Source organism: Podarcis erhardii (assembly GCF_964252035.2).
Source record: "Podarcis erhardii genome assembly, chromosome: 3".
NCBI lineage: Eukaryota > Metazoa > Chordata > Lepidosauria > Squamata > Lacertidae > Podarcis > Podarcis erhardii.
Window position 1 is genome coordinate 123,344,908 of NC_138507.1, and position 15,065 is coordinate 123,359,972.

A 15,065-nucleotide genomic window follows, 5' to 3' on the forward strand; every position below is an offset into this window, starting at 1 on the left:
CCCAGTTGCTGGAAGCCGCAGGAGGTGAGAGTACAGTATTTCTCTTGAGTTCAAATCCTGCCTGCAGATTTTTCCACATGAATCTGGTTGGCTCCTATGAGGACAGGACACTGAACTAGGTAGGCCATTGGCCTGACCCAGCAGGCTATTCTTAGGCCCCTCCAGAAAGGGCATGCTTGGGGGGTGGGGAGACCCCGGATCCCCACATCAATCCCCCCCAAAACACTGCCTGCCTCCTGCTTGCCTCTTTCTCTCCCCCTCCTCTCCCCCCTTCCCCGGTGAAGAGGACATTTGTTAGCAATTAGGGCTGGAGGGAGGGGACCCAGCGCATATTTCGGCAAAGCTCCAACGCCGCCTCGCCTCCCTTTCCTCCCCTCCCTCCCCCACCCCCACCCCCTGCTGGATTTGGGGGCAGCGGCCATGGGAGGGAAGGCTCCAGCCAGCCGGAGAGGCGGCTGGCATATAGAGGAGCCACTCGCCCTGTTTTGAAAGCGCGAGGAAGTTTGTCTGGGCAATGGACCAGGGGGAGCACGCAGGAGAGGAGAGAGAGCCGTGCGCCCTCGAGGCAGCAGAGATGCGGCTCTTTGCGCACTGACTGAAGGCCACTCTCTGGGACGAGGGGAGCCAGGCAGGGGGTGGATGTTTAGCCAGGAGGAGGAAGGAGAACCCAGCCACCTTCATGGGGCACTGAAGGGGTGAGTCTCGCCGCCACCTCACCGATGGCCAGGTGAAAAAATGGCCCACTTTTAGCAGCGCTGGATGGAAGCGAGGACCCCCTTCTCCAGGCTGCTGTGGAGCGGGGTGCGGGGAAAGGATGTCCACTCCACGCTCCGGAGCCGCGATGCTCTGTTCCCCGAGCCGCGTCCGGTGTCTCTGGGATGCGCTGCTGGGATGTGGCGCGACCCTCTGAGCTCCATCCTCGAGGACCAGAGACGTCTGGCAAGCTGCGCCTCTTCACCTGCAAGGCCTACTGGAGTCAAACCTCCCTCCCTCGCTTGCTTGTTTCGGTAGAAGCGGCTCGGACTGGGTCGTGGGGGTCGCAGTTCTTCTCAGGGGGAGGATCATGAAAGGTGAGTCGGAGGCAGCGAGGTTGCTGTCTCCACAGAGCTCTTTGTCGCTTCCTCTACAAGAGAAAAAGGTGGCGACCCTTCTGGAAATGGAAGAAAGGTCTCCCTTTAGTGATCTGAGGTTTGTTTAGAATTGATGCAGCTCTTCAGAGCCACAGTTATGATCTGTCATCTGCCCTGAGGTTCGCACTGGAGAATGTCCCGGTGGACATTAACGCATCTGGGCAAAGGCATAGTAGATCTGTTTGGATTTTCTCCTTTGCGCGTCCAATTGACTTGGGCTGGCCCAGACTGAACGCATAGCACCCGCTGTGAGAGGAGTGCTGGGTACACTTCTGAGCCTGAAATCTTGTGAATGACTCTACAGACATGATGTTAGCCACAGTCAACAGCTTGTAGTGTCCAGGTCAAAGGAAGGAATAGTCCCACTGTGTCCAGTTCTGGGCACCACAATTTAAAGAGGATATTGACAAGCTGGAAGGTGTGCAGAGGAGGGCAACAGAGATCCTTGGTTCTGAAAACCAAGCCTTACGAGTAATGGTTGGGGGAGTTGGGATGCTTTAGCTGAGATTCCTGCAATGCAGGGGGGTTAGGCTAGATGACCCCTGGGGACCCTTCCAACTCCACATTTCTATCATTCATAGCCATCCTGTCATTTCTTAAGAAAGGCTGTGTTTTGATGTATTTTTTCCCCCTCCCAAAAAAACCCCCAGCTTCGATCCAAACTAGGGCAAAAGAAAACCCCAGCTGCGTTTTAAACTGGTGATGTGCCCACAGCCTAAATCTCCAGGGCGCTTAATTCAAAATGAGCGTCCCCTTTGCAAATGCCGGAGACCCCGAGATGTTTGTGCCAGAGAGGCAATGCAGAGGGAGACTGGGCAAGGAAGGCAGTCGGGAATTGCTACCAGGGGCCTGAGGAAAATCAATAGGCGGGGGTGGGGAGGGGGAAGTGGGCGGGAGAGGCGGAGCCGGTGTGCGGAGTGAGTCCGGGGTTACGCAGAGGGCTCACAGCTCTGGCTACAACAGCGGCTCATTGCTTGCCTTCCAGTCCTCAGGACACCCACCCACCCCCTCCCACTTTCCCCCCTTTTTGTCTGACTTCAGAGATCAAAAGTACCGCTCAGATTTCAGAGTGCAAATTACCAGAAAAACAGATGGAGGGGACGGGACGGGACTGTTTCTCGTCCGTGCGCAAGACGCATCATTTAGCGCTGATAGTCATAATTGCGGGCTTGAAACTTGACCCCGCAAATGTAGCTGGGTTCCTGGTGCAGGAAATTGCAGAAGCGCCGTTTGAATCTGCTCTTGGCCCAGGCAGCTTCTCGGTCCTGAACACGCCCTGAGGTTTGCTTTTCCCCTCGCTCTCATCCTGCAAGCGCCACCCTCTGGGATTGCTCAGGGCCGGTTCTGCCCTCAGTCACAGAATTGTAGAGCTGGAAGGGACCTCCAAAGGTCATCCAGTCCAACCCCTGCAGTACAGGAATCACAGCTCTAGAATGTCTTAATCAGAGGTTTTTAATCAGAGGTTGGATGGCCATCTGTCATGGATGCTTCAGCTGAGATTCCTGCATTGCAGAGGGTTGGACTAGATGCCCCTTAGGCGTCCCTTCCAACTCTACAATCACAACCTGACTTGTGGGAAAATAGCAGTGCTAACCCCACATAAAGGTAAAGGGACCCCTGACCATTAGGTTCAGTCGTGACCGACTCTGGGGTTGCAGCGCTCATCTTGCTTTATTGGCCGAGGGAGCCGGCATACAGCTTCCGGGTCATGTGGCCAGCATGACTTAGCCGCTTCTGGCAAACCAGAGCAGCGCACGGAAATGCTGTTTACCTTCCCGCCGGAGTGGTACCTATTTATCTACTTGCACTTTGACGTGCTTTCGAACTGCTAGGTTGGGAGGAGCAGGGACTGAGCAACAGGAGCTTAACCCATCACGGGAATTCAAACCGCCGACCTTCTGATCAGCAAGTCCTAGGCTCTGTGGTGTAACCCACAGTGTCACCCACGTCCCCCCTAACCCCACATACCTGGGAGTAAACTTACTGATTTCAATAGGACTTCTGAGTAGAGCAGACATGGTTAGAAGTGCACTGTTAGAGATGTATTTATTGTTGCATTTTGTAGCCTATGTAGGTATGCATTCTGTGTGTGTGTGTGTGTGTGTCTGTCTGTCTGTCTGTCTGTCTGTCTGTCTTACATACACAAAGACACCCTGACCTACATCCTAGTGTTTAGACATGAATGCGGTGCAGAACTAGGGCATCATCAGATAGCATGGATGGGGCAGTAAGTGGGAATTCCTAGTCATTAGGAAGACAATGGACTCAATTGACTGGGAAGGTCTCATAACGACCCAAGGAGAGCGCTGCTGGATGAGCCCAGCATGGTCTTCTCACAGCGGCAACCTGATGCCTCGATGGGAAGGAGGATCAGAGCCCAAGAGCCCCTCTCCCCTTTCCAGCAACTGGGATTCAGAAGCATAACCATGGATGGCCTCTGTTCTAAACAAAACTTGCCCTTATTCCCTTCTGGGGGACACAAGAGCCCAAAAGAGTAGAGAGTCCTTACGTAGGTTCTCTATTGGGAGGAGAAAAATAACAGAGGCCAACCAGAGAATACTGAGAAGCAAAGCAGCTAGTAAGCCTGATCTTTATTGATCTGTTGCAACAGGGGGCTCCCCTCACACGCAGGAGAAGGAGGAGGACCCAGAATCCAGGTGTGTCCGCCCTTATATAGACATTTTAAATTGCCCGCTCTGGAGCTCAAGAACACCCCTCCATACAAGATACATACATCACAGAAGGAGTGTAACCCAAGACCAGCCCCCACATACCTGCATCACAGAAAGGGCGGTCTGCAGCAGAAATCTGAGTGCGTTGTTTATCTCGTCTGCCAGGTTACCTGTTAATGCTCACTTGATTGGATACCCGGGAGAGCCTGGCCAGTCTTTTGTAATGATACATACTTACCGTGGTTCCTGAGCCAGGTCACAGGCTCACACCCTATTCATATCTTAAACGTGCCCTTAAGACAGGATTTGTGAAGGAAAAGATCATAGGGAGGCTTTTCCATTTTCCTTTGACCTTGCAGAGAAAATCTTTGCTAAGTTTGGGAATCAAAACGGTTCCAGGTCGGTCTTCCTGTGCTGATCTATGTACGTGCTTGGTTGGTACATTATATATCTAAGACCTTAAAATTCTTATCACAATTTATATCCTCCTCCACAAATCTGCCTAATCCTCTTAGTTTGGCAGCCATCGCTGCCTCCTGTGGCAGGGAGTTCCATAGCTTAACAGTGTGCAGTGTGAAGATGAAGTTTCTTTTATCTTTCCCAAATCTTCCAGCATTCAGCTGCATTGGATACCTGCAATGTACCTCCTTTTTGCAAATGAATGGGAGTTGGGCAGCCAGAGCAGACCCTGCGTCATTCTTCCAGATCTGTGGATTCCAGCCCCCTGCCCTAACCCTGCTGATAGGCAGAACAATCCCTGTTTCTTTGACTTAAAAGCTGTTCCTGTCCAAACAAGAACCGGAGCTCTGTTCATCTTGCACACACTGCAGGCTTCATTTTTGGCTAACAGAACCCCCTCATTACCAGATCCCCAACCCAGAGTTTACAATAAATAAATAAATTAAAAGCCTGCATCTCGCAAACCCACCAATCCTGGGAGTTCAAGCTAGCAATCATCTCATTTCCAAATGGAGGGCCTGGTCGTTCCTTGCTCTCCTTCAAAGGCCTCCTGGAGTTCTCCCTGATTTTTGTGGACCTCTTCCATGCTATAATCACTCAGAAGAGAGACGATCTGCAATCATGAGTACTGGTCTGGCCTTTGATGAGCATTTGTGCGGATCCCAGACTGGGTCTGGAGCTTATTAATTTGATGATGATGATGATGATAACTTGGGGCAAATAAAGGGGTATGTGACAGAGGTTTAGAAAACTATGCACAGGCATGGGGAAAGTTGGCAGAGAAACATTTTCCTCTTCTCAGCTCCTAAAACAAGTCCCCTGTGAGGATCATCCAGCCAAGCAGGCAGATTCACTTGGACAAAAATATGGTCCTTGGGAGGGTCTCTTCCAACACAGCAGCTATATGATTCACACAGTGCTTTGGAATTCAACACCACAAATTCCTGTGGCGTCTACTAATTTTTATGGCTTCAAAGTGAGATTAGACAAATTGAATAAGGCTATCAGTTTCTATGCCTCCAGGCAGAGAATCAGCTTGGCCCTTTCCTGAAACAACTCATTTGGTAGAAGGAATAGAATTGTAATTATTTTTATTATTATTACTATTATTATTATTATTATTATTATTACTATTATTATTATTATTATTATTATTTATACCCCGCCCTCCCCAGCCAAGACCGGGGTCAGGGCCGCTAACACTCGATATAAAAACAAATTGATTCAAATACAACTTAAAAACAAGATTAAAATACAACATTAAAACATTAACACACAGCCTCATTTCAATGGAAACTCAAATCAAAAACTTTTGGGGGGATGAAAACGTCAAGTCTTCACCAAGGCCAGCTATCCAGACAGTCCCCAAATAATAGGAGTTCCATCACAGGAGGAGAAAGGAAAAAAGAAGAGGGGAAGGGAATCAAATTGCAGCGTTGGCAGGGATCCCCAGAGGTCATCTAGTCCAACCGCCTCTGCTTAAAAACCTCCAAAGAGCGATAGTCCATCACCTTAGGAGGGAGTCCGTTCCTTTGTCAAAAAGCTCTTACTGCAGAAAGTTCTTTGGCGTGTGCAAGCAAGCTTTTGAGCTGCACAGGTCTCTTCATCGGGCACAATGGGAAACACAACTAGATCACAGGTACTCCTTTGGCAGATCCTTTCCACAGGGTGCAGCCTACGCCTCTGACTTTCGACCCCAAATCTCCAGGGTGCCCCTCAGCGCTAAGACTTTCACCTGGCAGCCCTCGGTCCTTCAGCTGGCAAATATTTGCTTGCCTTCGCCGCAGGAGGATAAACGCGGGTGCCAGGTCTGCTGCTCTGGAAAACAGCCTGCACCTGGCCGGACAGCTTCTCCCTTCCCCTTGTTGATGTAAGGGAAGGTGGGGGTTTCATAAGCTGTTGACCCAAGGAAGCCCGTCAGATGTTGAAAGGCTCTTTGCAAACCCCTTTGCTGGATTGATTTCGTTCCACATCAAAGGCCGAGCACTCAAGCCCACGGTAACCATGCGAATGCCACGGGGGTGCAAGGCCTGGGGGAACACAACGCCCACCCTCTGGGCAGCCACCTGGGTGAGGCTAAGACAGGGGCTCCTGTCTCTCTCAGGTGCGCGGGGCCATGAGAGCCTTCACCTGGCAATCTGGGCCATCTTTCTGCAGGGCCTGCAAGACAGAGCTGTTCTGCCTGGCCTTTGGTCTGGACTCAGTCTGACCCTTATGTTTCCCTCCCCTTACGGTCTTGATTTATCGGCTACTTTTAAAACGAGGCTGCATTTTAAATTGCATTTTAACCTGTATTTTAAATTGGTGTATGTTTGTTTTTCTTTTTCCCCCTGTTATGTTTTTACTGTGATTTTATTGGTGTTAGCTGCCGTGAGCTCGACTCTGGCCGGGGAGGGCAGGGTATAAATAGAATTTACAATGGTGCCTCGCAAGACGAAATTATTTCGTTCCGCGAGTCTCTTCGTCTTGCGGTTTTTTCATCTTGCGAAGCACCCTTATTAGCGCTATTAGCGGCTAAGCGGCTATTAGCGGCTTAGCGGCTTAGAAAAAGGGGAGGAAGGGAAAAAACTCGCAAGACGAAAACGTCTTGCGAAGCAAGCCCATAGGGAAATTCGTCTTGCGAAGCACCTCAAATGACGGAAAACCCTTTCATCTAGCAAGTTTTTCATCTTGCGAGGCATTCGTCTTGCGGGGCACCACTGTATTTATTTTATTATTATTATTATTATTATTGGGACGCGGGTGGCGCTGTGGGTTAAACCACAGAGCCTAGGACTTGCTGATCAGAAGGTCGGTGGTTCAAATCCCCGCGACGGGGTGAGCTCCCGTTGCTCAGTCCCTGCTCCTGCCAACCTAGCAGTTTGAAAGCACATCAAAGTGCAAGTAGATCAATAGGTACCACTCCAGCGGGAAGGCAAACGGCGTTTCCGTGCGCTGCTGTGGTTCGCCAGAAGCGGCTCAGTCATGCTGGCCACATGACCTGGAAGCTGTACGCTGACTCCCTCGGCCAGTAAAGCGAGATGAGCGCCGCAACCCCAGAGTCGGCCACGACTGGACTTAATGGTCAGGGGTCCCTTTACCTATTATCATTATCATTATCATCATCATCATCATCATCATCTGCCAGGGCCCAGTATTGATGCCTGCCCCCAACCTCATAAGATCCCGCTGGATCAGGCCAAACGCCCATCTAGTCCAGCATCTCTTCTCAGCATGGCCAATCAGATGCCCTAATGGGGAACTCAGCCTGTTATGTACTGAAGTTCTCACCCTGGGCCAGCAGGGGGATACTGTAGATAGTTCAGGTCCAAATATGCAAATAAGGGATTGAAAGTGACGTTCAGTGATTGGATAGTTACAGAAAGTTGTTACAGTTGCGTTGTAGTGGAGCTCTATAAGCAGGCTGGCTGAACCCTTCAGTTCTGTTCTGGCCTGTGAATAAACAAGAGCTGTTTGAAGAATCGCTGTGTCGTCTGATATGTTCACCCACAACTTAACACAGCCAGCTGGATCCGAGCATATCAGCATCACTCTCCCCTCCTGGGGTTTCCAGCAACTGGTATTCAGAAGTCTTTTTGCTTCCGACTGTGGAGGACAGGGCACAGCTATCCTGGAAAGTAGCCATCAATATCCCTTCCCTCCTCCATGAAATTGTCCAGTCCTCTTTTAAAGCCGTCTAGGTTGGTGGTCCTCACTGCCTCCTGTGGAAAGGAGTTCCATAGCTTAATAAATAATAATAATAATAATAATAATAATAATAATAATAATAATAATAATAATAAATTTTTTTAAAAAAATTATAATAATAAATTTTATTAAGTTTTCCATTTTAAAAATCCAATCCAATAACACTGAATGTTCCAAATTATACAAATACATATCAAATAGTCCAAATATTCTGCCTAAATTATATTTTTTTTGTTGGGACTTCCCATGTTTCAGGTTCGGAGGGGCTCTGATCATCTCATATCTCTACTGCCTTGAATAGTCTTTCCAATAGCTCCTTTAAATCTTCATGTTGTTAGCCTTCCTTCTTTCATGGCCTCTGAGTTGTTTCCCCAAGCGAGTTGAAATAAGCAATGATAATAATAATAATAATAATTTATTATTTATATCCCGCACATCTGGCTGGGTTTCCCCAGCCACTCTGGGCGGCTTCCAACAGAACACTAAAAACAGAATATAACTTCAAACATTAAAAACTTCCCTACACAGAGCTGCCTTCAAAGTCTGGTACTTGTTTATTTCCTTGACATCTGACGGGAGGGCGTTCCACAGGGCGGGCGCCACCACCAAGAAGGCCCTCTGCCTGGTTCCCTGTAACTTTGCTTCTCACAGAGAAGGAACCGCCAGAAGGCCCTCGGCGCTGGACTTCAGGGTCCGGGCAGAACGAAGGGGATGGAGACTCTGCTTCAGGTTTAATTCTGTGCTGTGTGAAGAAATCCTTTTATCTCTCCTGAAAACCCCAACATTCAATTTCACTGGATTCCAACTTCACCATTCTATGATTCTTTGAGACTCTTGGTTTGTCCTTTTACGGTATTTTCATTTTCTGGCTCAGAAACGTCCGCCAGTCTTGCATTGCTGACAGAGCAAGTCAAACCATCTCTTTTTGGTTATCTGAAGAAGTGTGCATGCACACGAAAGCTCATACCAAGAACTGACTTAGTTGGTCTTTAAGGTGCTACTGGAAGGAATTTTTTTATTTTGTTTTGACCATGGCAGACCAACACGGCTACCTATCTGTAACTGGAACATCTCTTTTTTATTCTTTAACCCTAGCAGGCACTTGGAGGAATGGGTCTGAATTTGTGACCAGTGATGATTTGTTTCCCCCCTTAAACTGAGACATTGGTTTGCTGCTAATGGCTTCCATCAGTCTTCAGCAACCAGGCGCCGTTCAGAATCTTTGAACTACAACTCCCCGGGGCCATCTGTTTTGCACCCAGGTTTATGTATGTATTTATTTCACAAAATTTATACACCACTTAAAAACAACTCTGTAACTCATTCAAAATATAGAATCACCAATCAACTAAAAACAGATTTTTAGAAGTCCTCTTTCTTTCTTTCTTTCTTTCTTTCTTTCTTTCTTTCTTTCTTTTATTAAAGTTCTAACATTATAACATCAGACATCATCATATTACATCACAAAACTTATTATACTGTAATTTTCAACCTGTATGTATACTTTATATATATAAAGAAAAAAGAAAAAGAAAAAAAAAGAAAAAGAAAAAGCTATTAAAAACTTTCTCTGAAATCATATATATACCAACACTTTGGACTTCCTGTCTATCCTGTTGTATATTCCTTTGTTTACAAATGAATGTACTCTTATTGTATATTTCTTTACATTTTATCTAAAACATTCCTATATCAATATGTACCCTTGGTCTTATTTCTCAACTCGGTCTCTCTCCAACATCAATCAAATGCTTGCATAGATAGCAAACCTTTACTGTATTTTTGAACATATATCTTATATCTATCCCACTTTTCCATAAATTTTTGTTTTGAGTTGCCTCTCAGGCTATTCGTCAGCTGTGCCATTTCAGCAAATTCTTGTAGCTTGTTATGTCAATCCGTTGTTGTCGGGACGACTTCTTCCTTCCACCCCTTTGCCACCAAAGTCCAAGGCATTTCTATTAAGTATCATTGGCAGGGACATCCAAAATGCCTTGAAGGAGGTATTTTTATATGCTATAGCTGCAGCCCTAGAAGTCCACATTCTACATGTCTGGAGAGGCTTGCCTAAACAAAAATGTTTTTAGCGGGTGCTTGAAAAAAGCACAGGGAGAGCGTTTGCTTGGCATCAAGTGGCAGGGAGTTCCAAATTGATTCACTCCCCGCTGGCATCTGCAGGTAGGGCTTGCCTGAGATCCTGGAGAGCCGCTGCCAGCCAGTGTATACAAGACTGACTTAACATAAAGCTGTTTCCACTATTCCTGTACATTCTGGGACCGATCAGATTTGCAGTTCGAAGCATCTGGGAAGCGCCAGGTTGGGGGAGACTGGCTCATGTTGCTTTCAAATATAGGGCATGAGTTGCATTTCTGATTTGGCTTTGAGGTGTTTCATTGTGTTTTTATGGCCCTATCGCCAGCCACCCTCGGCTTTATGGAGCCATGAGGCAGGATCAAGAGGGAAAGGAAAAAATCAAAAGCAGACGTTGCTGAAATAAACTGTGCCCCGAGTGCCTTTGGAAAGGAAACCTTCCCCCTCATCCATAGCTGCCTTATACAAGGCCAGATCATTGGTCCATCCAGAATCATAGAAATGTAAAGATGCAAGGGACCCCCAGAGGTCATCCAGTCCAACCCCCTGCAAGGCAGGAATCTCGGCTAGAGCCATCCATGGCAGGCGGCCATCCGAACTCTGCTTAAAAACCTCCAAGGAAGGAGAATTCACAAGGGAGTCCGTGCTACTGTTGAACAGCTCTTACTACCAGAAAGTTTTTTCATATGTTGAGTCGTAATCTCCTTTCTCGTCACTTGAAGCCATGGGTTCGAGTCCTACCCTGCAGAGCAGGAGAAAATCTTTATTTTTTTTTATTTTTTGAATTTATATAGCACCCAGTATCTGGAGGTCCCTCTTCCATGTGACAGCCCTTGAGATATTGGAAGATGGCCCTCCTATCTCCTCTAAGTCTCCTCTTTTTCCTTCTAAACATACCCAACACCTAATGATGGGAGACTGCTAAATTGTCAGCTGCATTTTCCAATTTATTTATTTTTATTTTTTATTTAGTCTTCAGACCAGCAGCGGCTAGTTTATCAAATGTTAGCTATCCTTGTCTTCCCCACCCCCCAGAAGAAGAACTTTACTTTTTTCTTTTTTCTTTCTGCAAATTCTTGTATGCTGTGATGGCTTTGGTGATTTCTTCCTTGTAACAACCCACAAAATTAGGAGAGGGATCTCTCCAAGCTCCCACCAAAGCAACTAAACCCCAACACATAAATCAACTTTGTCACCAGGGAAACATTTGGTAATTACACATTTCATTTCCTTTTAAAACTTTTTTAGAATAATAATTATATAATAATAATTTATTATTTATGCCCCACCTGTCTGGCTGAGTTTCCCCAGCCACTCTGGGCGGCTTCCAATCAAGTGTTAAAAACAATACAGCATTAAATAGAAGATGTAATTAACTGCAAAACACACAAACAAAGCAATGCAGTGTGTGTGTGTGTGTGTGTGTGTGTGTGTGTGTGTGTGTGTGTGTGTGTTTTACAGGAAGTTGTAAAAAGAGGTTTAAATGGGTATTTCTGAACTATTAATCAGTTTCAACGGCTGCAGCATATGGCACTGTCTTACCTTAATTCTCCCTAAATTCTGCTTTTGACTAGGCATGAAAAACTAAATTCGCAAATACAATGCAAACAAACAAACAAACATACCCAATCCCCTCCCCAACCGTTCCTCACACACATGGGCGCCAACTCCTAGGGGCTGAAGTCCGTTCGCCCTCCCCCCCAAAAATATTTCAGGTGTCCGGGGGCCCCCAAGACTGATGGACATTGCCGTTCAAATGGTGTGTGTGTCCCGTGTCATGTCCTTGATTATGTGGGGTGGGGTTTGCCTGGACCCCCCAATATTTTATTCAAGTTGGCACCCCTGCTCACCCACAATACTGTGCGCCCCTACCTAGCAACCAGGTGGCATTAGCACGAAGGAGCCCCTCACTTAGTTGCATCTCTCGCATCCCGGCTCCTTCTTTTGAGATGTTGATGAGGACACTCAAGGGGCCAGCGAAGGTCCTTGTTGTGTAACTAAACTTGTCTGACTAACACAGGAATTGGAAGGGGGACACAGGGCATCATCTAGACTGACCCCCTAGCCCTGACCACAACAGTGTGTATGTTTGTAAACCATAAGCCTAGCTGCTTTGGGTGAGGAACCCGCTCTGAGGGCTCTTGAAATCTTTCGTCTGTCTTCTTCATCCCTCGATGGCCGACGTCTCTGCCAGCTCTTATTCTCCTTGTCAGAGTGCCCGGCTTGCGGCTGGCAAAGAAATCCCTGGTGCGCCCTCATCTCTTAAATGAACCACAGCGTCCAAGAAACACAGAGCGGGGGTCCAAGAAACTCTTTGCTCTTTCCCCCGAAGCATCCCGGTTGTACTTGGCCATCTAGCGCTTTTGAAAAAGGCTGGAAGCCTCAAGGGAAGAGGGTCAGAAGGAGGGTTCCTGACCAAAAATTCAGAGTAGGTTGATTGGCATCTGTCTGTCTCAGGAGACAACGAAGGAGTGCACATTCTGGGGCAAAGTCAAACTGTTGGATGGTTGCAGGACCTGCCATGGCTGTAGAGAGCGATACAGGAGAGGCATGGCGGGGATGTGATAAAATTAAGAAATTTTGGGGAAATACACATGATCGCCAAAGAATGGATGCTTTTGAATTCTGGTGTTGGAGGAGACTCTTGAGAGTCCCATGGACTGCAAGAAGATCAAACCTCTCCATTCGGAAGGAAATCGGCCCTGAGTGCTCACTGGAAGGACAGATCCTGAAGCTGAGGCTCCAAGACTTTGGCCACCTCATGAGAAGAGAAGACTCCCTGGAAAAGACCCTAATGTTGGGAAAGATGGAGGGCACAAGGAGAAGGGGATGACAGAGGACGAGATGGTTGGACAGTGTTCTCGAAGCTACCAGCACAAGTTTGACCAAACTGCGGGAGGCCGTGGAGGACAGGAGTGCCTGGTGTGCTCCGGTCCATGGGGTCACGAAGAGGCGGACACGACTAAACAACAAGCTAGTGGGGTAGGTTCCAGGCACTTTAATGCCATGTGCACAAACTCTCGCTTCATAGGGGATCCGGCAATTCTTCAGCTATGGCCAAGGGCACAGAATGCAGACGCAGCGCTGGAAAGGCTTTTCTCCATTTGACAATTTCAGTGCTGGTTGCAAAGTGAGGGCGAGGGTCCGAAGGGGTTGTTTGGCATGCCAAGGGCACAGATGGTTTGTTTAAAAAGGTTTAACGCCATGCCCCTTTTGTGGTGTAGTGGTTAAGAGCGGTAGTCTCGTAATCTGGTGAACCGGGTTTGCGTCTCCGCTCCTCCACGTGCAGCTGCTGGGTGACTTTGGGCCAGTCCCACTTCTCTGAAGTCTCTCAGCCCCACTCAACTCACAGAGTGTTTGTTGTGGGGCAGGAAGGGAAAGGAGAATGTCAGCCACTTTGAGACTCCCTAGGGTAGTGATAAAGCGGGATATCAAATCCAAATTCTTCTTCTTCTTCCATGGAAGCAGCTGACCCCAGCACTTTGTCCTTATTTTTTAACAAAACAATGTTTTCGTTTTGTATTTCAGAGGAAGACCTCATTGGAGAAGACGACGAGATGCCATCCTTTAGATACAGGCCAAATGGTAAGAGTCGCTGGGCAGAGAGTGTGTTAGAGCCCAAAATGAAGTGTGTGTGTGTGTGTGTGTGTGTGTGTGTGTGTGTGTACGTTCGCATGCTTGCAAGCGGTGATGCTAAGAGAAAGGAACATACATGAAAGTATTGGGCATTTGAAACATGCCACAGAGTGCGTGCAGAGTAGACCACACAGAAGGAATCACTGAAGAGACACAAAAATACCTTTGCAGGGTTTAATAACAAAACTCCTCTAACACACATCTTGCATCATCACCCATCCATTCACCAGGGGAGAGTAAGGTACATATTGCACATTATATATCATTCACAATTTCTGACACAGCTAATTACAGTGACTTATCAGCACCTAATACACTGCTAAACAGCTGTGAAAACTAGGTCAGGATATGCACTCCTACATTCAAAGTGGTACACATCCTGCGGAACAATAATGAACCCTAACATTTAAACAAGATATTCAACAAAAAGTGGCGGCAGCAGCAGCAATGTAATATGAACTAGGACTCCTCACACAGCTTTAATAATAATAACTAATAATAACCTTTATTTATTACCCGGGCTCAGGGCTTTATGAGCCGGGCTCAGGGCGGCTAACACCAATAAAATTACAGTAAAAACATAATAGGACAAAACCAATTTAAAATGCAGGTTAAAATGCAATTTAAAATGCAGCCTCATTTTAAAAATAGCCCATAGATCAAAACCATAAGCGGAGGGAAACGAAAGGGTCAGACTGAGTCCAAAACAAAGGCCTGGTGGAACACCTCCGTCTTGCAGGCCCTGCGGAAAGATGTCAAGTCCCGCAGGGCCCTAGTCTCTTGGGACAGAGCATTCCACCAAGTCGGGGCCAGTGCTGAAAAGGCCCTAGCCCTAGTTGAAACCAATCTAACCACCTTGTGACCTCCAAAATGTTGTTATTTGTGGTCCTTAAGGTCCTCCGCGGGGCAGACCAGAATCCCTCCAGACATCCTTTTTACTGAACATTAATGATTATTTGTGCCTATGATACTATCGGAGCAGTCAGATGAACATGATCAAAAATTATCAAGGGGACAGAGTGATTCCCTTGCGAAGGGAGGCTGCAGCGTTTAGGACTTCTTAGTCTGGATAAACTGCAAGCAAGAGAAGGCATTGTAGAAGCTTATAAAATAATGCGATACCCAGAATTCTTTGAGGGAAATAATGTGCTTTAAAGTTATGGTGTGCCCACATCCCGGCATGCACTAAAAAAGGGAACCTGAGCATGGACAGGTACAGAGCAGGAAGTCCGCTGTGATAATTAACAGTCATGCTTTAGCTGAGATTCCTGCATTGCTGGCGGTGGACTAGATGCCCCTCAGGGGTCCCTTCCAGTTCTATGATTCTATGATGCCAGCAAGCTTTCTGGATCATCTGGGGGTGGGGGTGGAGTTTTCAGGCCAGGGGAGA

At 47.3% G+C, this 15,065-nt stretch overlaps 1 protein-coding gene across 1 annotated transcript in view; it reads left to right on the forward strand.

Annotated features, from left to right (window-relative positions):
* The first annotated feature begins 404 nt into the window (after positions 1 to 404).
* SCARA3 (scavenger receptor class A member 3) overlaps positions 405 to 15,065 on the forward strand; it is a 36,058-nt gene continuing 21,397 nt past the window's right edge. The window contains exons 1-2 of the mRNA XM_081854751.1: positions 405 to 1,070; positions 13,568 to 13,624. Coding sequence (XP_081710877.1) covers positions 1,064 to 1,070; positions 13,568 to 13,624 — 64 coding nt within the window. The 5' untranslated portion in view covers positions 405 to 1,063. The remainder of the gene's footprint in view (positions 1,071 to 13,567; positions 13,625 to 15,065) is intronic.